The sequence below is a fragment of the Panthera pardus genome, unplaced genomic scaffold (genome assembly GCF_024362965.1).
Source record: "Panthera pardus isolate Hobbes unplaced genomic scaffold, ASM2436296v1 HiC_scaffold_27, whole genome shotgun sequence".
Taxonomy (NCBI): domain Eukaryota; kingdom Metazoa; phylum Chordata; class Mammalia; order Carnivora; family Felidae; genus Panthera; species Panthera pardus.
In genome coordinates this window covers 111,064,359-111,089,275 of record NW_026526843.1, presented here as the reverse complement: position 1 = coordinate 111,089,275, position 24,917 = coordinate 111,064,359, and the positions used below count along the sequence as shown (strand labels likewise).

At 46.7% G+C, this 24,917-nt stretch overlaps 1 protein-coding gene and 1 long non-coding RNA gene across 5 annotated transcripts; one reads left to right on the top strand and one right to left on the bottom strand.

Moving 5' to 3' along the window:
- Positions 1-237: 237 nt before the first annotated feature.
- On the top strand, positions 238-16,112 carry SCML1 (Scm polycomb group protein like 1). 4 transcript variants are annotated; one of them, XM_019418013.2, is made up of 8 exons: positions 238-387; positions 6,231-6,379; positions 7,583-7,663; positions 8,373-8,447; positions 11,508-11,612; positions 12,240-12,780; positions 12,930-13,078; positions 14,443-16,112. In XM_019418013.2, the coding sequence occupies exons 2-8, from the start codon at positions 6,350-6,352 to the stop codon at positions 14,575-14,577; spliced, it is 1,116 nt and encodes a 371-aa protein (XP_019273558.1). In that variant the 5' UTR covers positions 238-387; positions 6,231-6,349; the 3' UTR covers positions 14,578-16,112. The 4 variants fall into 4 exon arrangements, with proteins under 4 accessions (XP_019273558.1, XP_019273557.1, XP_019273560.1 ...); XM_019418012.2 differs by having other exon boundaries at positions 8,370-8,447; XM_019418015.2 differs by lacking the exon at positions 7,583-7,663 and having other exon boundaries at positions 239-387.
- Positions 16,113-22,018: 5,906 nt separating this feature from the next.
- LOC128773752 (uncharacterized) lies at positions 22,019-24,255 on the bottom strand. The gene is made up of 3 exons (XR_008418173.1): positions 23,996-24,255; positions 22,598-23,522; positions 22,019-22,332 (listed from the first exon to the last, which is right to left on the bottom strand). It is a non-coding gene; the product is annotated as an uncharacterized LOC128773752 (long non-coding RNA).
- Positions 24,256-24,917: the final 662 nt, after the last annotated feature.

The following is a 24,917-nucleotide window of genomic DNA, read 5'->3' as shown; positions in this document are numbered from 1 at the left end:
CAAAGCCCCTCCCCTCGGCTGTCTCCCTAGCAACGTCCCGTTCCCCACCCATTGCGCAGGTGCCCGAGGAATTGGTAAACCACCGCAGGCGTGGAGACTTGCGTGCCGGGTGCAGCTGCGTGCCGGGTGCAGCTGCGTGCCGGGCGCACCTGCGTGCCGGGCGCACCTGCGTGCCGGGTGCACCTGGCGCACGCGTAGTTCCGGAGCTTCCGGGGGGCTCGCGCTGGACACGTCACGTGTTCGGGCCCGACTTCCGGTGAAAGGACCGTTGGTCGCTTTCCAGGCGTCTTAACGGTTTTGGCCGTGGACGTCCCGGAAGGCTGGATACCACAGCTAACGTCGCGAGCCCTCCGGACTCCGGTGCGGCAGGTCCTGATGCCAGAGAAGGTCTGTCTAGCGGCACTTTGTCTCCCCTTGAGCTTTTTTGCCTCGGGTGTGCTCCAGAAGCCCTGGAGATGAAATTTGCCTTAAAGGCTGAGGCACTTCGGGGCGGAGCGGGGGTTGCGGGGCGGAGCGGGGGGCGGGGCGGGCAGGACCGAATTGGCCCTGAGGCGCGGAAAGGCCTGTCTAGCGGCACTTTGTCTCCCCTTGAACTTTTTTGCCTGGGGTGTGCTCGTGAGGCCCTGGAGGTGAAATTTGCCTTAAAGGCTGAGGCACTTCGGGGCGGAGCGGGGGGCGGGGCGGGCAGGACCGAATTGGCCCTGAGGCCCGGAAAGGCCTGTGTAGCCGCACTTTGTCTCCCCTTGAGCTTTTTTGCCTCGGGTGTGCTCCAGAAGCCCTGGAGATGAAATTTGCCTTAAAGGCCGAGGCACTTCGGGGCGGAGCGGGGGTTGGGGGGCGGAGCGGGGGGACGGGGCGGGCAGGACCGAATTGGCCCCGAGGCCCGAAAAGGCCTTTCTAGCGGCACTTAGTCTCCCCTTGAACTTTGTTACCTCAGGTTGTGGGCGAAAAGCCGTCGAGAGGCCGTTTGGGCTAAAGGCTGGGGAGCTCCGGGGCGGGGAGGGGGGCGGGGCGGGGGCCGGATTGGCCCTAAGCGGAGAAAAAGGACTTAACTTTTCTCTCAAATTTCGGCAGCCCTGCACAGGGGTGGTTCGGCGTGTTTTCCGCGGCTGTCCCGGGAAGCCGGCGCCTGTGAGCTTTTGAGATTTGGCCGTTTTTTCCAGGACTTTATGCTGACTTTGGGGGACGAGTAGATCCTCTTTTGTTCTTTCTGTTCCTTAGCGGAGGCGGGTGGGGTAAAGAACTATCAAGACTCTCAGACATTGGGGCGCCTGGGTGGCTCAGTCGGTTAAGCGTCCGACTTCAGCTCAGGTCACGATCTCGCGGTCCGTGAGTTCGAGCCCCGCGTCGGGCTCTGGGCTGATGGCTCGGAACCTGGAGCCTGGAGCCTGCTTCCGATTCTGTGTCTCCCTCTCTCTCTGCCCCTCCCCCGTTCATGCTCGCTCGCTCGCTCTCTCTCTCTCTCTCTCTCAAAAATAAACGTTAACTAAAAAAAATAAAAAATAAACAAAAAATTAAAAAAAAAAAAAGACTCTCAGACATTATATAGAATTTTGAGTTTAAAGAACTGATGGACTAGGGACGCCTGGGTAGCTCAGTCGGTTAAGCGTCCGACTGCCCCTCAGGTCGTGATCTCGCGGTTTGTGAGGTGCAGCCCCGACTTGGGCTCTGTGCTGACAGCTGGGACCGGAGCCTGCTTTGGATTTTGTATCTCTCTCTCACTCCCACTCCCTCTCCCGCTCTCCCTCCCATGCTCACACTCTGTCTCTCTCTCAAAAATAAACAATCATTAAAAAATGTTTTTAAATAAAATAACTAAATAATTAATGGACTAGCTCGATTCATTATAACATTTTTTTGAGATTGAAACTGAGGGCGCCTGGGTGGGTCAGTCGGTTAAGCCTCAGACTTCGGCTCAAGTCATGATCTCACAGTTCATGAGTTCCAGCCCCGAGTCAGGCTCTGTGCTGACAGCTCAGAACCTGGAGCCTGCTTGGGATTCTGTGTCTCCCTCTCTCACTCTGCCCCTCCCCTGTCTCTCTCTCTCTCTCTCAAAGATAAACATTAAATAAAAAATAAAGAATTAATGGATTAGCTTGATTCATCAGGGAAATACAGCTCAAAACCACACTGAGATACCACCTCACACCTGTCAGAATGGCTAAAATTAACAACTCAGGAGACAACAGATGCTGGCGAGGATGTGGAGAAACGGGGACCCTCTTGCACTGTTGGTGGGAATGCAAACTGGTGCAGCCGCTCTGGAAAACATTGTGGAGGTTCCTCAAAAAAAATTAAAAATGGACCTACCCTATGACCCAGCAATAGCACTGCTAGGAATTTGCCCAAGGGATACAGGAGTGCTGATGCATAGGGGCACTTGTACCCCAATGTTTATAGCAGCACTCTCAACAATAGCCAAATTATGGAAAGAGCCTAAATGTCCATCAATTGATGGATCGATAAAGCAGATGTGGTTTATATATACAATGGAGTACTACCTGGCAATCAGAGAGAATGAAATCTTGCCATTTGCAATAATGTGGATGGAACTGGAAGGTATTATGCTAAGTGTAATAAGTCAGTCAGAGAAAGACAGATACCGTATGTTTTCACTCATATGTGGAACTTGAGAAACTTAACAGAAGACCATGGGGGAGGGGAAGGGGAAAAAATTAGCTACAGAGGGAGGCAGACCATAAGAGACTCTGAAATACAGACAACAAACAGGGTTGATGGGAAGGGCGGGGGAGAGGAGAAAATGGGTGATGGGCGTTGAGGAGGGCACTTGTTGGGGTGAGCACTGGCTGTTGTATGTAAGTGATGATGAACCACGGCAATCTACCCCCAAAACCAAGAGCACACTGTATATACTGTATGTTAGCCAACTTGACAAATTATATTTAAAAAAATTATAAAGAAGGAATTAATGGACTAGCTTGATTTGTTATAACATTTTTTGAGATTGAAACACTGATTTTGAGGGCGCCTAAGTGGCTAGGTCGGTTGAGCATCCAACTTGGGCTCAGATCATGATCTCACAGTTCATGAGTTCCAGCCCCACCTTGGGCTCTTTGCTGACAGCTTGGAGCCTGGAGCCTGCTTCAGGTTCTGTGTCTCCCTCTCTCTCTCTGTCCCTCCCCTGCTCACACTCTGTCTCTCAAAAATAAAAATAAATATTAAAAAAAAAGAAATGTTGATTTTGAGACTTTGGTGGTAATCGTGTTTGATTAATGACAGTGCAGCCTTATACTGGCTTAATGTAAACACATAAAGGAGGCGAAAGAAAATAAAGATTTAGGTTGAGAACGATCCGTTTGATAATTTGATGAGAGATCTATTCCTTCTGTGGTGCCTGGGTGGCTCAGTCGGTTAAGTATCGGATTTCAGCTCAGGTTGTGATCTGGGCTCATGAGTTCGAGCCCAGTGCCAGGCTCTGTGCTGCCAGCTCAGAGCCTGGAATCTGCTTTAGATTCTGTGTCTCCTTCTCTCTGCCCTTCCCCCAATTATGCTCTGTGTGTCTCACCCTCTCTCAAAAATAAACAAACACTAAAAAATTTTTAAAAGACATCAATTCCTTCCCTCCTCTACCTGGCTCTCACCAAATCCGGACTGCTCTAGGGTTTTTAAACGAGTTTAATGTTTACACATCGTGATTTTACAAGCGGCTTTTCTGTAAGGCGTTTTGTAAAAAGCAGGGCATGGACCCAATTCGGTGGTGCGCGATGGGATACAGTTTTGTATTCCCTTCCATCTGGCATTCTCTTCCATCTGGCAACTTTGTGGTCTCTAAAGTTTGATATGGACAGTAGAAGGGCTACTTTTGAGAGTCTGGACAGGAGTTTTAGACAATGATCAGTATTGACAGTTTTGTTTTGTTTTTTAAATGTAAATCTGACTTGTTTCGCCGTGTCGCTTTAAAAAAAATTTTTTTTTTACGTTTATTTATTTTTGAGAGACAGAGTGAGACAGAGCATCAGCGGGGGAGGAGCAGAGAGAGAAAGACACAGAACCCGAAGCAGGCTGCAGGCTCTGAGCAAGCTGTCAGCACAGAGCCTGACCTGGGGCTCCAACCCACGAACTGTGAAATCATGACCTGAGCTGAAGTTGGACGCTCAACCGACTGTGCCATGCAGGCGCCCCAACTGTATCACATTTTTTTCTAGTGGTTTTGGGGTGAAATGCTGTTTTCACCCTTCACACTTTAGATAAATTGATGGCAAGTGAATGCTCTCCACCTTGAAGGAGAATCTTCAAATTGCTTTTGAAAAATGCCTTTGAAATGTCTTTAATGTCTAAAAAACGTATTATAAAAAAACAGATGGCTTCTTGTTCGTATGTTATTAAGAGTTTAGGTTTTCTATCAGAAAATACAAGCGAGCTTTATTTTAAGTAAACTCATTTTGCAAGACTTTGAATTTAGTGAACTGTATTAATTTGCAACTGCTTCAAGGTTGGACTCTAAGAAAGTGTTGCAGAAACTTTATGTGATGTGAAGAAGTGAAAAGGAACTAAAATTTATGCTGTGCCTGCTGCGAACCAGACATGATGCCCAGTGCCTGACTTTCATTTGGTCTTACACAGCTCTGTAAAGTAGATACTATTCCAGCTTTAGGAGTTAAGAAATCGAGGCACAGAGAGGTTAAATACCTGCTTGAAGCAAAATAGCAAATTTTGCAATTTGGATTTGGATTCAAGTATTTTTTTAATGTTTATTTATTTTGAGAGCAAGCCAGCCAGCGTGCAGGGGGAGGGGCAGAGAGAGAGGGAGAGAGAATCCTAAGCAGGCTTCATGCTGTCAGTGCAGAGTCAGACACGGGGCTCAATCCCACACCATGAGATTATGACCGGAGTCGAAATCAAGAGCTGGATGCTTAACTCACTTGGCCACCCAGGCGCCCCTGGATCCTATTTTTAAAAGCCCAGTTGTTTGTATTATGTCCTAGTATTTAAAATTTGTCTACAAGAAATTGTTGCTACATCTTCAGCGTACAAGTGCAATGTGAATGAAAATTACATGTTGGGACCCCGAATATTTGTTGCCCATGTGCTCCATGACTACTGGTTCTGTTGGGAGGATGTTATGCATACCCAGATAATGAAATAATAATAGCTAACAGTGGGTGCCTTTGCCATGACAGCTGTGGTTTTAAGCACTTGTCATGTTTCAATTAATCTCCATATCTGTATGAGGTCTGTACTATTATCCTCATGTTACAGAGAAGCACAGAGAAGTTACACAGCTAGTCAGTGGAGGAACTGAATACCTAAACCCAGGTATTCAGGCCCCAAGCCTAAGGTCTTAATGCTATTTGATGTTTCCCTTTGTGTAACAATTACCTTAAAACCATTAAAGTGGGAGTGTTCTGGTACTTTGGGGAAGGCAGTGTTAACTTCCAGATGGGATGACTTAGCACCTTTGCTTTGTGGAGATGGAACTTGAGTGGAGCTTTGAAGGAATAGGTTCCCCTAGGTGGAGAAACGGCAGGGTGTTGTGGGTAGAGGTCATGACAGGAATGAGAGATTCAAACAGTGCAAGATCGATGTTGATGTGTAAATGTGCCACACACATAGAAATGTCTGGAGTCCAATGATGGACTCCATGCGTGTTGCTCCCATGTCTAACTACAGCCAAGTTTCAGCTACAGTGTAAGTAATCCGGTAGGGAATTGTCTGGTTTTAAGAGTCTAACTGCGGTGGCAGACAAACAGGAAGTCATTTATCTTTATTTAAAAAAATTTTTTAACATTTACTTATGAGAGAGAGAGACAGAGCGCAAGCAGGGTAGGGGGGAGGGCGAGGGAGACACAGAATCCCGAAGCAGGCTGCAGGCTCCAGGCTCTGAGCTGGCAGCACAGGGCCCGACGATGCGGGGTTCGAACCCACAAACCGCGAGATCATGACCTTAACCGACTGAGCCACCCAGGTGCTTTTAAAAAGCAGCTGGGAATTATGTTCTCTTGTTCATTTGTTTCCAGCTTTTACTCTGTAGCCTTTAAGTTGTGAAGCATTCGCTTCACAGTTTTGAATTTGTGTTTGATCTTGATTCTTCTCGTTGTGGCAATAGAGCCCTTCGATTTTAAAGGTTTATTCGAGATCACTCATGGAAGAGTTTTGTCACTCTCTAAAATTCAGCCAGGACTCTCAGTTAGAGTTGGCATCGGGAGAACAGATCCGTATTAAGTTTGTGAAAAGTCTGTGAAGTAACTTTGTTATGTGTTGCTTTTCAGGAGTAGGTGGTTTGCCAGACTCAGGTGACCAGGCAGTTTCACACATAAACCCTCCGGCAAATTTAGAAATAACTAGGCCCAACGCAGAGGAAGTGGAGTGCTGCTGTTGCACAAAAAAGATGTCGAGCGGCTCCAGTGAAGTGGATGTGGTTTGTATTTCAAATTGAAGATCTGTCTTTGTTCTTTTCATTCTGCTCTATTTCTTCACTAAATTGAATTGAAGTTCATTCAGTGAAATGGCAGTAATCACAAGTTCATGAGTTTTGACAGTGATATATAAACCTGCTATAAACATTCGTGTGCAAGGCTTTTGTGAACAGATCCTAGCATTTCTCTTGGGTAAATACTCAGGAGTTGAATTGCTAGCTCATATGGTTAATGTAACTTCATGAAAATCTGCCCCATAGTCTTTCAAAATGGTTGTGTTATTGTATAATTGTGTCACATTGTGCTATGTTTCTTGATTCCTGACGGTAACAATATAAATTATTAAACTATATGTAATTTGGTTTCCCAGAAAAAGCGTTTCTTTACTTAAATAATGATGTGGGTATTAATGCCACCTTAGTGCTATGGGCAATTTTTTAAACTTCTATCAGCCCCAATATTTTTTCATAATAATGGTAGGTAAAGTTAACTGCCTATCCAGAATGTTTCTCTGGCATAAATATGTGAAATAAAACCACTTTGAAAAGCATAAGGTACCATACAAGGTATATTTTTATAAGAACTCTTCTGTAGCCCGTTCCATATTATTTTGGTTATGTTTTTTGAAACAGAGACATACATAGCTTCTACATATCTTTATTTTAACATTATTCTTATAGTTTAATTCATTCTTAGAGTACAGTTATTAAATGAAGTGTAATTGTTATGTATCGTATATTCACTTATATCGTGTCCTGTTCCCCCCAAAAAAATGTTTTAAGGTGATTAGAGATTAATTTCTCAAGAAAAATAGGTGCTTAAGTGTTTCCTATTTTGTCCACAGAGTGGCACTGTTAGATTGCTTAAAAATCAAAAGCCATGTAACCTGGTTCTTTGTTCCTGGTTAGAAATACTTGGCTTTTACAGCAGTTCCGGTGCCAGGTAACTAGACTAGTCTTGCTACCTTGAGTTACACAAGAGGTTAAGCTGGAAGGAAAATGACGTCTTAAGTGTAGCTGCGGTAATGAGAAAACAGTTTTGCAAGTCCATCTTTTCATGTAGTCCTAGGATTTACAATGGACAAGGGTCCTTGGATATCACCAATAGGCTTTTGGAGCTTCTTAGAAGTGAAATTGAAGTCCTCGATTTTTCTTTCAGTTCTATCTTTCACCTTTCCTCTTAATTTGTTAATAAATCTTCCTTAGAAAAGAACACGAATACCTGCTTATGATGATGATAACACTGTTCTTTATGCATATGAACCACATACTGCATATGTCCATAATGTAAGTAATGTTAATCGCCATTTGCCAAATATATTAACATGCAACCATTTTATTTATTTATTTATTTTGAAGTATATTTATTTATTTTGAGAGAGACAGAGACAGTGTGAGCAGTGGAGGGGCAGAGGGCAAGAGAGAGAGAGAGAGAGAGAGAATCCCAAGCAGGCTTTGCACTGTTAGCACAGAGTCCGATGCGGGGCTTGAACTCAGGAAACCCTGAGATCATGACCTGAGCTGAAACGGAGAGTCAGATGCTTAACTAACTGAGTCACCCAGGCACCCCAACACGTGACCATTTTAAAGGAAAACGTTTAAATTTTTCATATACTGTAGAGTTCCTCTAAACTCACACTCAAAAAATATTGGTCTCTCCTGAATTTGCTTCCTTAGCTAGTGAGGACTTAACCATTTAACTTCCCTTTCCTTATGGTAGGACGTTCAGGGCAGTTTGTACTCATTATCAGTATAAAACCCTAAACCTAGGTCCTTATGATATAATAAATTCTTTCCTTACTTCCTGTCTTACTTAGTTATATTTCCACTCGCATATTAATGTTTTTATTTTATTTTGTCTCTGCTTTAGATTAAGACTTCTGAAACCTTTTGAAAAGTTAGTGAAAATAAAAACAAAGTGTTTTTTTTTCCTAGTATTCAGTTTGACTCTTATAAAAGTAAAGCATTAACTACTTAACTTTTCAAATATTAGCAGGAAGCTGTTCTATCTGACACATCCTACAACGAAGAGCAACAAAAAACAGTTCAGGACGTCCTTACTCATTGTCAGGTACAAAACTTCTGTCTCTCAAATGTTTTTTTCTGAAATACTAAGTTGAAATTCTCTTTATCTCTTTTCTGAAATACTAAGTTGAAATTCTCTTTATCTCATGTAAAGTATACAATTAATTGTAATTTTGCTTTATCAGATTATTTATGATTATCACTTCATTGTGATGATTTTTAACAATTTCTAGTTAGAAGAGCGTCTCCAGGTGAAAATTTTGAAATACCAGTATGTACATTTTATAGCTTTGCTTTTAAAGCCCTTAAACTGGAGAAATCGATGTTATGTTACTCAATACTGAATTAATTTCCCCTACAAAATCTTGAAAAGAAATTGTCTGCTATGGATAAAATTTAGTGTGTGCCTAAAGGCATTGTTGAGATATCTCAATTGAGAAAGTGTCAGCTCACCATTGTTTTTTAAAAAGTGTATCTTACATAGTTTTGAGGGGATGTTGTAAAAGTGAGCCTGTTGGTAGAGATTGATAGAAGTATGTAAATCAAGGATTTTGTGAGCTGCATCCTCTAGAGGTAATGAAAGGTTATTTTTTAAAAAGTAGTTCTTGACAAACCAAGTGTCTTGGATTAAAACCAGGTAGGGTGCCGAAGAGAGTTTATTACGTGAGTCTTTATCACTGTCGCTGAGAGCAGAAGCTGACTGCCTGCAGGCGGCGGACTGCCTGGAGGGGACGCGGCAGGGCTCCGGGGAAGGACGTGCAGGGGGCGGGGGGGGGGGCGGGGGGTGGGAAGGAGGCTCCGCCCCGGAGCGGGGGCAGGGCTGTCCCCCCACTTCCGGAAGCATCCCCGTTCTCCCCGTTCCCGCCCCCCCCCCCCCCCCCCCCCCCCCCCCCGCCTCTGCCGCGCCTTCTCCCTGAGCCACTGGGAAGACGTGGGCTCGCGCGCCTAGGAGGAGAAATGCCCGGGGCCCCGAGTCACGGCCCTGACGCGGGCCCTCGGCGGTCCCCGCGGCTCCCAGCGGGCTCGCTCTCTCCTTTGTTGGACCCCTTCCCTGCCCAGCCCAGGCCGGTTGCGGCAGCACCGCCATCTTTTCCTTTTCCGTCCTTGCCCGGCGTCCCCTTTTGGAAGACCCCAGCCCTCCGCAGCCCGGGAGGCGGGGGGGGGCGCCCGCCCGCTGCGCCCTGGCCCTTCCGCGGCTCTCTGGCCAGCTCCCTGCCGGTCCCCACGAGCTCCCAACAGCCCAGCCCCCCCGCTTCTTCCTCTTCCTTCACGGAGGCGAGGCAGGGTGTGAGGCAGAAATCCCTCCCGGTCCCAACTGCTCTCCCCAGGGCCCACCGAGTAGCCTGGCATGTGTCCTCGGGGCGGCGTCTCCCCTGTAGGGCGAAGAGCCGCACCTGCACGGGGCTCTGCCCCCAGGCCTCTTTCCCTGTGCCGGGACCCCTCCCTTCGTCGGTCACCACCTCCTGGCCCTTCAGCCTCGGTCTGCGTCACTCTGCGCACGTCCTCCCGCAGCTCACCAAAACCTCCTCTTTGGGCCCCCCATCCGTCTTTCTGTCCCCCTGTCTCTCTCCTTCCCTCGAAACGCTGCTCTTTGCGCGTCGTTTACGCTCACTGTCTAACATGTGCCTTCCCGTGTTCTGTTTGGGTAGTTTTGAATCTGCCCTTCCTTCTGCCCTCTATGCCCTGCCATGCATCTTGAGCTAGCGAACACCGGCTCGTCTTGTAATTCTCGGCGTAGACCTCTCTGGAAGGCCTGCCACGACTGCCGGCCTGGGTTCGGGCTTGCTCTTGTGTGCGCTTAGCCTCCCGTTCTTACCTGTGCCGTAGCCATCCGAGTGTAATAATAAATAATACGAATATCAGCGGGTGATTGGGCGCTAGCGGAGCGGTCGGCAGGTAGTATCGTGGTTACGTTCGTAGTAACCTCATACTCCAGCGCCTCACTTTGTCCTCAGGGGAACTCTGAGAGAGGCGCTCATCTCGATTCTGTAGGCGAGGAAACTGAAGCACAGAGAAGTTAAGCAACTTGCCCAAGGTCACACAGCTGATAAGCATCAGAACCCAAGCATGTCCCCCTAGCGCCTGCGCCATTTACCTCAGCGTTATAGACCGGTGGGTCTCGCTGGATCACGCAGCAGAACCACCTGGATGGAGGGCTTGTGGAAACAGATCGCCGCCCCCACCCTCAGGGTTCCCCGCTCAGTAGTCTGGGGTGGGAGACGGTGCCTTTCCAACAAGCCAGTAGGCGATGTGGATGCTACTGGCCCGAGACCGCACTTGGAGAACCACTGCTGCGGCTGCCGGTCACTTGATTGAAATCATCCCTCTCCAGCTACAATGGCAGTTTCTTCGGGCAGGATCCGGTGATCTTGTTGTGTTGTGTCGTGTTGTGTTTTCTGTCCATATTGCCGGCACCTAGCAAAGCAGTTCTGACAGGTAGTAGGCCCCCAAGAACTGTTTATTTGAATGAATGGAGGAATGAAGGGAAATGGTTCCAGCCTCCGGCTGAAGTGTATTGTTTCCCTGAATGAAGTTTCTGTGTATTTGAAGAATTCTCAGGTTTTATTAGTCCCGAACCTGGTTGGCCTGTACGGGACATGCACTCAAAGGTTTTGTAAGGGTAACTGTCCATGGCCTGAGTGAAAAATACTTTGAAGCCAGAAGTCACATGTGTTATATCTGGCTCACTGTTCTTTCCAGAGTGGAATGCTCACTGCCTAGGAGTTCGCACCGTCATTCTATGCAGAGAGGCTCTTTGGCCTTTTAGCAGATTTGAAACTTTCTTTCCTAAAATAGCATTCTCCTTGACGTAAACCGACTCCGTCCTAAATGTGGTGGCTTATAAGAATGGTAGTACATTTACTTGCGGGTAGTAAAGCTTCTGAAAACGCCTGTATGGCATGAGTAGTTGAGTAGGAGGCTGGGGCTCCTTATCTCAGCCAGCTCTGCTCTGTGTCACCAAAACCGGGCGTCAAGTGGGAAACGATCTTTCTGATGGCTTCAGAGCTTTCCTTGTTTCTAGTAGTCAAAATTTGGCTTCTTGGTGCTTTTATGTTACTTTTCTTTTGAAATAGAAACTATTAATAGCTTGTATTATATATAATAGGTCATCTATGATGCCATTCAAAACCTGGATAAGAAATTTGATGTCATTGATGGAAAAGTTTCAAAAATCCACCGTTTACGTGTGAAATCAATATGGCAAAATCGCGTGAGTGTTATAAAAATATTTTCTCAGGTGTAATCGACCTCTGGTTTATCATGATGCCAGTCAGTTAGAAATCAGAGAGAACTATTAACTATGAGATTAGCAAGGCTGACTGATATTTGCTGTTGCAGCAGATGGGAGACTAAAACTTTTGGAAAAATGCTAAGGTTTAGGTTTGAGGAAATGTGTGACAATGAATATGTTTATAAGTAAATGTATAAAATTCAGTTAAAATGTAAAGTTGTGAAACAAAAATCATATAATCAACATGGAGCATTCATCTTTAGTAATAATAAAGCTGTGTTACATAAAAAATACAGTAAAACCTTGGATTGCGAGTAACTTGTTCTGCGAGTGTTCTGCAAGACAAGCAGACATTTCTGATAAATTTTAACTTGATAAACGAGCGATGTCTTGTAATACGAGTAGTGTGTGATGCCGAATGTCCCACGGTCACAACTGAGCCAATGGTTCTTGAAATTCGCTTTGCTAAACAAGTGCTTTGGATTGCAAGCATGCTTCCAGAACGAATTATGCTTGCAAACCAAGGTTTTACTATATATTTACTACTTATGTTGTTTCCCTTTTACTCACTGACAGTTGGTTTATGCTGGGTTTGTGTCATTTCAGAAGCCATTTCGATATGCATACAAAAATTACAATTACCTGCTTTCCAGAAAGATCAGGTTTCAGAAAATGAGGAGAAAGGAGACTGCTTCTTCCTTATCTGAACCTAAAAGCTATAGCCCAACTATTCCAGTAGAAAGGCCCAACTATGATTTCCAGAGCAGCTGTCTAGAAACATCTTACCATGCAGAGCCAGAGTCCCCAGAACGGGATCCAGAGTCACTCTACCAGCGGCAGGAATCGCGCATGAGCCGGAGTCCATCGCTTCTCTCCATCTTCACTACACAGTCATACCGGCCATATTTCACACCCGATCCAGTACAGGAGGGCTCCTCTTGCATACCTTGCTATGATAGCCCAGAGGCCCACAGCACCACCAGTCTCTTCTCACCTCTCCGAGCATCCACGGCGATACCTGAAGGCTCGTTGACACAAGCTGATCCCAGTTCACCAGAGAACCGTGACATGATGGCTTTTCCAAGTTCACTGGAAAATGAGAGCCTCGGCCATACTGCCTCATCCCTTTACATCCCAGGCAACTTTGGTGAGTGTGAAAGGACGCATATTACGAGTAGCACGATTTAACCTATATTCCTCAACATGCTTGATGCAAGACCATTTCTCCCGACCTAACATCTCTTTCAGGATAATGACCAGGTCAGGTTTGATTTGTCTTTTTCTCTCCCACTGAAGCTACAAGTTCACCTGTTGGAAGTAATCCAGGTGTCCTGAGAGACTTCCCTGCGGACCCTTCAACCTGGTCTGTGGATGAAGTGATCCTGTTTCTGAAACAAGCAGACCCTCAGACACTCACCCCTATCGCTGACCTCTTCAGGCAACATGTAATGTATATTTTGATCTGGTTTTCCTGTCATGATGCTTTGCTTTGCTTTGCTTTTTAAAGTAAGCTCTAACCCAACATGGAGCTTGAACTCACGACCCCAAGATCGAGGGTCGCATGCTCTACAGACTGAGGCAGCCAGGTGCCCCTGCCATAATTCTTTTGAATGACCTCTGTGCAGGCCATTCTGTTGGATACCAATTAGGACAGATGGTGGGAGAACTCTACCAACCAATTTTCCATGTGTGAGAAAGTTGACTTTGCCCAAAGTTAGATCCTTAAAGGCTGGATTTAAATAGGAAGAATGTGACAGGCTGTCCTCCTTGTTGTGATGCCCAGTGAATCCAGCAGCTGATTCCATTTGGCTCAATTCTGTTAACCTTACACGCTTATTGACAATTTGGGATGCTGATACTTTCATGCCATTTACAAAGCCGCATCCCGGGCTAAATTTTTGGAAGTTCTAACTTCTAGTTGTACTTAGTAGAAAAAGTACAGAAGCTGCCTGACAAAGATAGTCTATTAGGGGTTTCAGGTCTTTCCAGACAGTACAGTTTTATTTTTAAACCAGAACTTGTAAAAACCAAATAATATTCTTCAGCAGCATCAGTTGGTCAACTAGTAAAGAATTTGAGGAGGATGCCTTGTGACCCTCAAGTCGTATTTTTATAGTGTTTCCTAAAGAGTGAAATTAGTGGCCACATATTTGATGTAATGTGTTCAGTATGGCAAGGAAATCATTAGTTTTTAGCATCTAATTAGCTTTAGACAACTAACTGATTAGCTTTCAACATCAAAACACCGTATAGCACATTTACAGTTTGTATTGATGCTGACATATTCCAGGCTGTTCTAAGAAAGTGAATGGCCATCTGAAATTCATTTCTACCATTTATAGTGTTTTACTCTTTGTCACAGATATGCAATATTTTATTCAACACAGTATTTAAAGTTAGGTCGTAGTTTGCAGGGCACCTGGGTGGCTCAGTTGTTTAAGTGTCCGACTCTTGGTTTCATGAGATCACGGTTTCGTGAGTTCGAGCCCTGTGTCAGCGGTGCTGACGGCATGGAACCTGCTTGGGATTCTCTCTCTCATTCTCTTTCTGCCCCTCCCCTACTCACGTGGTCTCTATCAAAACTTTCATTAATTAAGCAAATAAGTAAATAAAGCATATTTGTACATGCTTCACTGTACAAATTATATTTGCAATAGTTTTCGTCAGGCCGATGCATACTTTCATAGAGAATACACATCTGGAATGAGCTGCTCTGTAGTTGGTATTGCATGTTCTTATATATAAAGAAATCGCCATTCCGTTAAAAGATGAACAGATGACTAATTGTTGTCATTTCCTTCTGTCTCAGGACATTGATGGGAAGGCTCTGCTACTCCTCAAGAGTGACATGATGCTGAAGTACATGGGGCTGAAGCTGGGGACCGCCGTGAAGTTGTGTCACTACATTGATGGGCTTAGAGGAGAAAAACACATTGACAATTGAAAAAATGTTTCTGTACACTTAGCTTGGCCTTCATTTAGGGAGACCAGTGCCATCTTGGGGTAAAACCATTTCCCTGCCCTTTAGAAGTTGTTGTTGTATAGAAGGTTCTTCTACAAACATGTCATGTCCAGACTTGCAGGGCTCCGTTACAGTCTAGTCTACTATTTTAGAAGCCATTTAACATGTTAGTATTGGCATATTCAAATTGGTTGTTGGTTCTTTACATCTTTTTATTATTTTCATTATATAGTTTACAAATGTACTTCATGCAGGAAACAGAAACACCTCTAATTTCTGTTCATCTTTTTCTGTAGAACCAAAATAGCTGGATCCCAAAGAGAAAATATCAGGGACTGGCAAATTCTGTAATAAAACCCATGAGCCTTCCTTACAAGAAAACTTAAAAGACGCAAATATAGATATCATCTTTCTGCAATATTTTATGTTTGTACTGCAAGGTTCTGTTCATATTCTGTCAGCTTCCCAAAAGGGAAAGCCATATAAATTATTTTCCTTTCTATTATTATTTCTACATATGTTATATTTGTTCCTATTTAAAAAAAAGGCAACCTTATAAGCTTTCTTGAAATATTGTTAGCAGTTTTTGGGTAAATTATAGAGTAGTCATTTTATACAAGAGATACTTATTTTAAAACTTCCATATTTTGCATAAATTTGGACATTGCACCAGGCATTCAATGCTCACATATCTATAAAGGTGTCTATGTCCAGATTTTTAAAAGATGTATATTTTAGTCTGTGTTTATTCCTCATAAGGATACTGTTTCATATTTATATTTTATTCTATATATGAAGTATACGCACAAGTACATCTTTTCTTTTTGAATTTAAAATAGCACTTTGTACCTCCACATAGGTAAATATTAACTATTTAGTGAGATGTTTTTATTCTGTTAAAAATACTCACATTATTTGCCATCACTACTGATACCTCTGACCTTACTCTTCAGGGTTTCCTTCCAGGGAAGTTCTCTGTCTTATGCAATGTTTCTAGTTAATTTGCTTTCTGAGCCAATTATCCTATTAAATTTGGGAAGATATGTTACTTCTGATTGGTCATTTTGAACTTTATTTTAAAAATTAGAACTTTCAAGTGAAACATGTTCATTTTTATTGTTTTGTTATTTATTACCTTGTATAACATTTGATGTAATATTTATAAGCTGTGAGAATTGGTGCTAAGTGTATTAGCCATTTGTTATTAAATGCCAATAAAATGTTCACCGGGGGCAAAAATGTACATTTTCCTTTTAGAAAACCAAGTGTGCTTTATAAACACATGCAATTATTTACTGGGCATCTGTGATTTAAAAGGTGCTTTTATTTATGTTTTTCATTTCTTTTATTTCGTGTAAGACCAGATTCTATTTTAAACTTGATTTTCTCTCAAATTGTTTGTGTGAAGATGCCGGTGCCCGGTTGAACAGTCCTCAGGTGTTTGTATGAATACTATGTTTTACAATTTTCGGATTTAAAAATTTAATAAAGTTTAAAAAACACAATAATTAATGTCAGAGCCTCAGACTCGAGTTTATTCGCTTTCACCGCGTGACATTAATGCACGCACTTATTAGAGTTGATGAAGAGGCACTCTAGTAAGTTCGTGGGTTTCTGTGTCCAAATACTTGAGTTTTAACACTTGCCCTCGTTCTACATTTAAGCGGATCCCTCACAGGGGAGCCTGATCTCTCGTAGGGCCTTAAACCGGACCCCGGGGGAGCAGTGCGACGTGACCTCGGGGAGCTTCAGTCATCTGTCCTCAAAACCTGTTGCTCACCGTGGTATTGATGATGGGAACGAACGTGCCAGAAAACGCCAGTGCCCCCGCGCATCTCGTCTGCCCGGCAATTCTGGCTGCTCCTGTGCCACCGGGAGCCCGAAGCCGTTCTGCCTTTGTGCGTCCAGTTCTCCCAGCTTACGGGTGGCCAAGCCTGAGAGGCTGGGGCCTGGGCTCGAGTCGCCTTCGGCGTCTGACCCCTTGTCCCCCTCCCCTGCACCAGGAGCTACTGCTCCATGCCTCTGAACCCAGAAGCTCCTACCGCTGCAACAGCGGGTCTTGTAGTTCACTGGGGACGACGGGGCCCTCCCTGGCGGAAGCTCCAGGGCTGAGGCGCGAGTGCCCGGAAGCGGGGGGGCGGGGGTACCCCTTCGCTGAGAACCGCTGGTTCTGCACTGTGCTTTGTAACCTCTTAGTCCAGAGACTATCACGCCACATGAGGCTCTTGTGAAGCGTCGGGGCTTTCAAAACCGATCTTTCCCCCGGTTTTGCCTCTCGGCGCATCCTTCCGGCAAATTCCGCAAGCTGAGCTCGGCGGCCCTCTGGGCGCGTGGAGCATTTGCTTTCGTCTTTGCACGATTGCTAATCGTTGCAACGTCTTAAGATGTGCATTCCAGAGGAGGACTTGCCACCCTTAAACCCAGGCCCCCTCTGTAGGCATGAAAAAGCCACGCCCTTCTGTAATGTTAGAGATTGGGAACTCAACATCATAACTAGCTAGGCACGACGTAGTCGGGAGGCAAGATACCGCGTTTTCAAGCTACGTCCGGGATCGTATTCCCAGTTGGCCGAGTAACTGAAATAGGTGTGAAATTCTGGGGCTGTCCGCACAGTGAGGTGCTGGGACTGGCTTCTATTTAGAAGTCCTCTGAGGCGGACCCAGGGAGGGAGGGCGGGCGGGCTCCAGGGTATGGAGGACGTGCCGCCCGGGGCTCACGTTCAGAACGCGCGGCAGACGGTGTTCCTCCCTTGACCTCCCGACGGGTCTCCTCTTTTGTCCTGAAGGTTGTTGAAGTTGAACCTGGAAAGCAACTCTCCACGGTGAGCATGCACTTGGAGCATGCGCTCTGATCGAGCTCGCCCGCTGTCCTTGCTATACTAGAGGCACCTGGAGAGACGGGACTATCTTCTCTGGCTTTGGCGGCGCTAGCAGCCCAAGGGGCCACGCTTGAGGACCAAGCGACCTGCCTCCTCCCCTCAAGCTGCCTAGAACACAATCGAGGTGACCGAGCGTTCACGGAAACGAGAGCCTCAGGATGCGTGTGATACAGCACGTGAGCCGGTTCCTAGCGTCCACGAGTGATAAGCGTCCTAATACTCCAGTAATTCTGTGTCCTGCTCTTCAGCTGAAGAGCCAAAGCACTGAATCAAGCTCCTTCGTTTGGGGAAATAATCCCTCAGGGGCAAGAGGACGGGCAGGGCAGCCTATGGCCTCAGGAAGCCCCCCTCTGCCTTTGGCGTCACTGTTGCACCTGCCTTTGGCCGGCCCTCGCCGTTCAAGTGCATTGACGTCGGGTGGGGTATACATACTCCGCGAGGCACAGAAGCCAATCCATTGGGAGGGGGACGAATGTATTACATGTTCCTTTCATTAGTTTTTTATTTATATTTTTTAAGATTAAAAAAAATTTTTAAGTATTTATGTTTGACACAGAGAGAGACAGAGCATGTGCAGGGGAGGGGCAGAGAGAGGGGGGAGACACAGAATCTGAAACAGGCTCCAGGCTCTGAGCTGTGGGCACAGAGCCCGACGCGGGGCTCGAACTCACGGACCGCGAGATCGTGACCCCAGGCGGAGTCGGACGCTTAACCGACCCAGCCCTCAGGCGCCCCCCACCCACCTTCCTAAGTTCTCCCCTGTGCAGCCCGGAAGTGGCATTTCCCAGGCCCCTTTTCCAGTAGGGGGCTTAGGTTCTCCCAGAGTGAGGAGGAAGAAGGGATGGAGAAGCAGTTTTTCTGTGGCGGCTGCCTGGGACAGCCTTTGGCGTCAGCAGCAGGCAGACGTGCATTTGACCAGTGGCCTCTGGATGTCGTCCTGACATTTACCCACTTCATCGTGCAGGAGGCCGAAACCACTGAGCAGGCTTCCCTGCAACCCCTGTGCTTCTCCCCCCATCTCTAGAAACTGCCTCCCTCATCTTGGCCCCCTGCCTCCCAGCAGCTCTAGAAGCTTCTGGTTCTGTATTAAACCACTTCCATTCTGCAGACTGAGAACGTCGTGTGTCCCCTCTCAATCTACCTCCCTCCCTATAGAAGCTACCCACTGTTGGGAGGGAAGAGTAGAAGTTCCACAGGGAGGCCCTTTCTGTTCTCTAGTTTAAATAAGCGAGTACCGGGGCGCCTGGGTGGCTTAGTCGGTTAAGCGGCTGACTTCGGCTCAGGTCATAATCTCGCGGTCCGTGAGTTTGAGCCCCGCGTCAGGCTCTGTGCTGACAGCTCAGAGCCTGGAGCCTGTTTCGGATTCTGTGTCTCCCTCTCTCTGACCCTCCCCTGTTCATGCTCTGTCTCTCCCTGCCACAAAAATAAATAAAACGTTAACAAAAAATTTAAAAAAAAATAAGCGAGTACCTTTCATCAGACCTAGGACTCCTGTGGTCTCAAGATGCGCCCCTGTCTTATGGACCAAATAGGAGACAAGAACGTGGCCTATGGAATTGCACACCATGATCATATATGCAGGCAATCTCATCGATGTTAGGATGTGGAAAAAATGGGTGGGTTAAGACATAAAATGTCGGGGTGCCTGGGTGGCTCGGTCGGTTAAGCGTCCGACTTTGGCTCAGGTCATGATCTCACGGCGCGTGAGTTCGAGCCCCCCCTCTGGCTCTGTGCTGACAGCTCGGAGCCTGGAGCCTGCTTCAGATTCTGGGTCTCCCTCTCTCTCTGCCCCTCCCCCACTCACACTGTGTCTCTCTCTCAAAAATAAATAAACTTTAACAATTTTTTAAAAAGACATAAAATGTTAACTCTCAAAAGCCGAACAGGTAGTTTTAAAAGGTTAATGCAAAGAAATGAAGAACTAAAGGCCGATGACGTAAGCCCAGTGAACGAACGGCAAGAAAAGAGCAACGCTAGTCTGAGCTTTGGAACAACCACAGCCCGGAGGAAAACAAAAGCAATCTGATCAGATCTGCCGAAAATTCACACTTATCAAGATTGAAACGTGAACGGACGGCCAACAGCACAAGCAGAGGGTCTTGCCATGAGTGTATATTTTACCTTTAGGCATCGGCTGATGCTAGACAGAAGCCATCACGCTTAGCAGGTCATTTAACAATTTCCTTACATCCAGCAAAGAAACAAAAGAGGGAGCTGGAATGATTCTAGATTAACACTGTCTTAAAGACATGTCGTCCAGATGCCACGGGTAGACTTTGTTCAGATCCGGATTGAAAGACGCCAACAGTAGGGGTGCCTGGGTGGCTCCGTTGGTTAAGCATCTGACTCTTGATTTTGGCTCCGGTCCTGCTCTCACGGTTCGTGAGTTCAAGTCCTACGTCAGGCTCTGCACTGACAGCGCAGAGCCTGCTTGGGACTCTCTCTCTCCCTCTCTCTGCCCCTCCCCCACTTGTTCTCTCTCCCTCCCTCTGTGTCTCAAAACAAATTAACAAAATTTATTTTAAAAAGCCAACAGTAAAAGGCGTTTATGAGACAGTCCAGGAAAGGCGAACGCCCGGTGGATATTAGATGACAGTAAAGAGTTACTCATTTATGACCATGTGGCCGCGCCAGACTGTAATGGTGACCAGAAAAGTCTGTGCCCCACAGCAGCAGGAAATGGATCTTGGTAAACAGCCGGCAGTCTCAACCATACGTCGTGATCCCACTGGCAAAATAGAACACATTCATACCTTTCTGAAATTTGCCAATTTCCTGGGTGCCCCCCCTTCTCCCCGCCCCCCCCCCCGCCATTATGCTCACACGCCTGGGTCCTCTAACCCTCCCTCCCTGCCGTATTTTCTCCATAGCACTTAAACTTGGGACTGCTTATATTAGTTGTAGCCCTCGCCTCTTCCTTTCCCTGTAGGAGGATCTTGCATCCGTCCATTGGCGTGGGGCTCGCGGTTCCTTCTTGAAGACAAAGTCTATCGCCCATGCCGTTGTTGACCCTGAACTCTGCTTTGGCCAACGAGACTAAGTGGCCCTCAAGCACATCAAGTGCCAGCAGAAGCGTTACGACGGCTTCTTGGTCATCTCTCTCCCATTCCCCTCTGCCACGAGCACAGCTTGTGCCACGCAGGGGCTGCTCCTTCAGACTGGTTTCGGGAGCAAGAAGGCATGTTGGGGCGGGACCAGGCCAACCCACCGCCTCCTACACAGCGTGTGAGTAAGAAGCCGATGTGTGTGACTTACTGGGTTTGGGAGCCTCGATAGCACAGCTCAAAATAAGGTGAAATGTAGCCGATGCACTTGCTGCCATCGTGTTTATTTGTACACCGGACGTCCTCCCCGCTAGAACGAACTCTTCATAAGGGCAGCGAGTCTCACTCGTTTGTTTCCTGTGTCCTCAGAGTCGAGAAGGGCGCCTAACGCGAAGCAGGGCCCAAGTATTTGTGCTCTGCCTCATACTCCCAGGAATCAAATGTAGCTTGACTTTTTTTTCCTTTTTTTGGTACTGAATTCATCCTGAGCCTTTCCGCAAGTAGGAGAGTTAATGAGTTAATGTCATAAATTGCCATTTGGCCTTTAGATCATTTTCTGCTTGGTCTTGCATACGTAGTGCCAAGCTTTGAAACCAGAGGGAGAAAGAGTGAGCTACCAGAGAACAGTGTGGCTCTGAAGAGAATTAACAACTAAGTTCCCAACCCGTCATCTGGCTTAACGTGACATCTCGGTACCAGCCATGGACTCACTCCTGCCACCTCACTAAATAAATGTCTGTAAGAAACTGAAAACGATGGAGATGCACGGTCCCCCTGAAAACTAAGATGGGCAGGCTTGCTTTGGCTACGGTTCCGGAAATATTTCCACTAAGTCTAAGGTCCTGGGGGCTGGAGTGAGACAAGTCCTGTGTCATCCATTTGAAGATGTACTCCCCCCACCAGCGCGAAAGCACGTCTGATTTCCGGGCGTGTGTGACAACCCGTGGCATCTTCAGGTCTCACAAAGTATGGTCATTGGTGGCCCTGCCATGCTCTGCCCCTTGCCTTTTCATTCCGTTAGGTCAATTCCCAAACACCCGGCAAACCTTAGAAAAGGAGGCAGAGGGAGTGAGCCTCTTTGGGGAGGTGAGCGAGAGACCCCAGGGACCTAGCGTTGCAGGTAGAAGCCACAGCAAGAGCGTCCCTGGTAGCGGCGGGCGCGCACTGGCAACGGGATTTTAAAGTGTATTGAAAAAAGTATTTAACGTGCATTTTAAAAGATGGGAGGAAGCACCCCCGGAAAGGTGCTAAATGCTTGGCAGGCTGCCCGGCAGGGAAGAGTGAAGGAAAGAGTTTGCTCCTTCACACCTTAGGCACCTTCCTGTCTAAGTGAGAAGAGAGCATCGCACTCCGGGGGAGGGTGGGTGGCCCAGTCGGCTGAGCGTCCGACTCTCGATTTGGGCTCAGGTCTGGATGCAGGGTCGTAGGATTGAGCCCCACGGTGGGCTCCACGCTGAGCCTGCTTAAGACTCTCTCTCTCCCACTGCCCCTCTCCCCCGCTCGCTCGCACGTGCACTCTCTCTCAAAACAAACAAAAACCCTCCAAATACTTGGATAACTTACAAATGTCCAAAATGTGGCAAAGGCGAGGTAGGCGTGAGATACGCCAGGTGACCTTTGCCCGGTGGAGAGGAGGATGAGCCACCGGCCCGAGGAAGTGTCGCTTGAGCCCAGACCAGAAGGATGACGAGCGGGGGGCGGAGGGACGTGTGCTTTCAAGGCCAGGGCCACTGAGCAGGGGTGAGCTGCTATAAACACGCCCATGTCTCTTCTAGTAGATTTGTGGTTCTTTCTTGTTTTTTAACGTTTAATCATCTGAGAGAGAGACAGAGACAGAGACAGAGAGAGAGGGAGCGTGAGCTGGCGAGGGGCAGAAGGAAAGGGAGACAGAGGATCTGGTCCGAAGCATCGTCAAGTGCAGAGCCCGATGAGGGGCTCGAACCCACAAGGCATGAGATCACGACCCGAGCCCAAAACCGAGAGTTGGGCGCTTAACCGACTGAGCCACCCAGGCGCCCCTGTGGTTCTTCTGAAGACATCATAAATACATCCGGTGAGCATCTTATCAAAAAGCCTTTACCTTTTTTCCTCATGGGAAAACAGTGGTGCCCACATCATTTGCTGAACAATCCATCCTTTCCCGACTAGTTGCAAAACATCACCTTCATCATACATTAAATCCTGAAAGAAAACAGATAAGGAAGCATGCAAATGTTCAGCTTGACTAGGTATGACACTCGTACGAATGAAAACGGGATGCGCGTTATTCTTCCCCTCTTATCACATTAGCAAACATCAAAAGCAGTATTAATTATTCACGCTGAGGAGAAGTGAATTCGGTACAAACACATCCGGAGGGCAGTTTGAAAATATCTATATGAAGCCTGACTAGGGCCACAATAAGGGGATTTTCGAAATTAAGTAGAGGGGACTTATTCATAAGGAAAGGCATTCGTGCTCCGTCCATCCAAGTAGGTCACGGGAGTGGAGGTGTAGCCTGACTCCCTGGTGGATTCTATTGTGTGTTTATATACAGATGTGCTTACATTTCTAGAAGACATTTGGGAAGATATACACAAACATGTTTACAGTGGGCGTCTCTGGGTAGGTGGGATTCTGGGTCTGTTTCATTTCGTTGTGCTTATCTTTCTGATTTGTCTGCAGCGTATTGCTTTCACAATGATTGTTTCATTACAAAAACACAGGCCATATCATGTTCAAATCACTGTGGAAGATAAAAGAAAATAACACATTGCCATTTAGTGGGAGGCAGAAACCGCAAAACCATAACAGGAAAGCATACAATATGTCAGAGGGTCACTTTAGTTTAATGGGACGTACAAATAGATTAACCACCCATATTAAAAAGATTCAAGGATGGGTTCTACAAACAACTGTAGGCATTTACCTACCTTGTCATTTGCTTTAAACATTACAAATAAAGGGCTGGACAGGCGGTGATCCGCAAATAAACAAAAAGTGGGCCGCAGGGACGATCCTGATCCCTGCCAGGTAGAATTACAGGCAAAGAGCAGTCAACGCATCTGGAGTCCTTACATTGGTAAGAGGGTCGAGTACAGGGAAGGCGGACCATAAACCAGTATATGTGATCAATTACATCGAATCCAGAAGGAGGAACCAACACCAGATAGACCATATGGGTACTCGAATAGAAATGCAATAGAAAAAAAAGACCTTATTGTATCTTTCAGCCTTGAACATAAGTAAGCCAAATTAAAGGGCAGATATCGGTAGATAAAGGGTAAAAAGGTATTGTTGATACACATTAGACTCAAAAAGCGAGTTCACCGTTTTCAGGGACGCACGGAACGTTCACCAAATTGAGGACGGACCAAGGTCGCAAGTGTACTGTGCATTCCAGAAAGCAAAGTTACTACGGGCTACAGGCTGCGACGTAAGTGAGAAGTTGAGGGGATAGTTCTGAGACACCACCGACAAAAACGATCATCACGCCTACCTTTCTAGCTACAGCTTCTTTCCCGAACGTTCTCCTTGAGTGCCAGGCCTATACCGTCGTCTCCCCTTACCCACGGACTTCGGTTACCCGAGGTCAACCAGGGTCCGGAAGCAGACGATCCTCCGGGCGCACCATCAGGTCAATAGTAGCCTGACGCCAAGTCACAAGGCCTGCGTCTCCCGCCTCACTTTATCTCATCATTGACACAGGCATTTTGTCAGCTCACAGCATCACAGGAGGAAGAAGAAGGGTGAGTGCAGCACGAGACATTTTGAGAGACAGAGAGACCACGTTCACGTAACTTTCATTATATTGTTATAATGGTTGTATTTTGTTATTTTTTTAAACTGGAAAAAATTGACTTATTTATTTATTTTGCGAGAGAGAGAGAGAGAGAGAGAGAGAGAGAGTGTGTGTGTGTGTGTGAGGGGCAGAGAGAGAGAGAGAGAATATCCCAAGCAGGCTCAGCACTGAGTGGAGAGCCCGGTGTGGGGCTCCATCTAACGAACGGGGAGATCACGCCCAGAGCCAAAATCAGGAGTCGGAGGCGCTCCCTACTCTATCATTACTTACTGTTGTTCATCTCTTCCTCTGCCTCCGTGAGAAATTGAACTCCATTTGAGGTATGTATGTACAGGGAAATCGTGGTATATATAGTGTCGGGTACTAAGCGCGGTCTCAGGCTCCCGTTGGGTGTCTTGGAACGTGTCCCCTCGCGGTTAAGGGGACTGCTGTACATCCGGTTGTCTAGTGACGTCTCCACCCGCGAGCCCACAGACACATCTCATCCTCATCACACCCAACTCTTCTCCTGCCTTCTCTTTGCCAATCCACCCCTCTCCAGTCCCGTGTTGTCAACAGCACGCCGTCCACTCTCGCGTCCGGGCCCCTGACACAGCGACTGCCACTGTCGTCCTCGCCG

What these genes read in the sequence shown, in the direction of transcription:
- SCML1 (XM_019418012.2), top strand. Translation starts at nt 6,350, where the DNA reads ATGTCGAGCGGCTCCAGTGAAGTGGATGTG. An exon ending in AATCAATATGGCAAAATCGC is followed by an intron (nt 11,613 to 12,239) that starts GTGAGTGTTATA and finishes GTGTCATTTCAG; the next exon opens with AAGCCATTTCGATATGCATA. An exon ending in CTGACCTCTTCAGGCAACAT is followed by an intron (nt 13,079 to 14,442) that starts GTAATGTATATT and finishes CTTCTGTCTCAG; the next exon opens with GACATTGATGGGAAGGCTCT.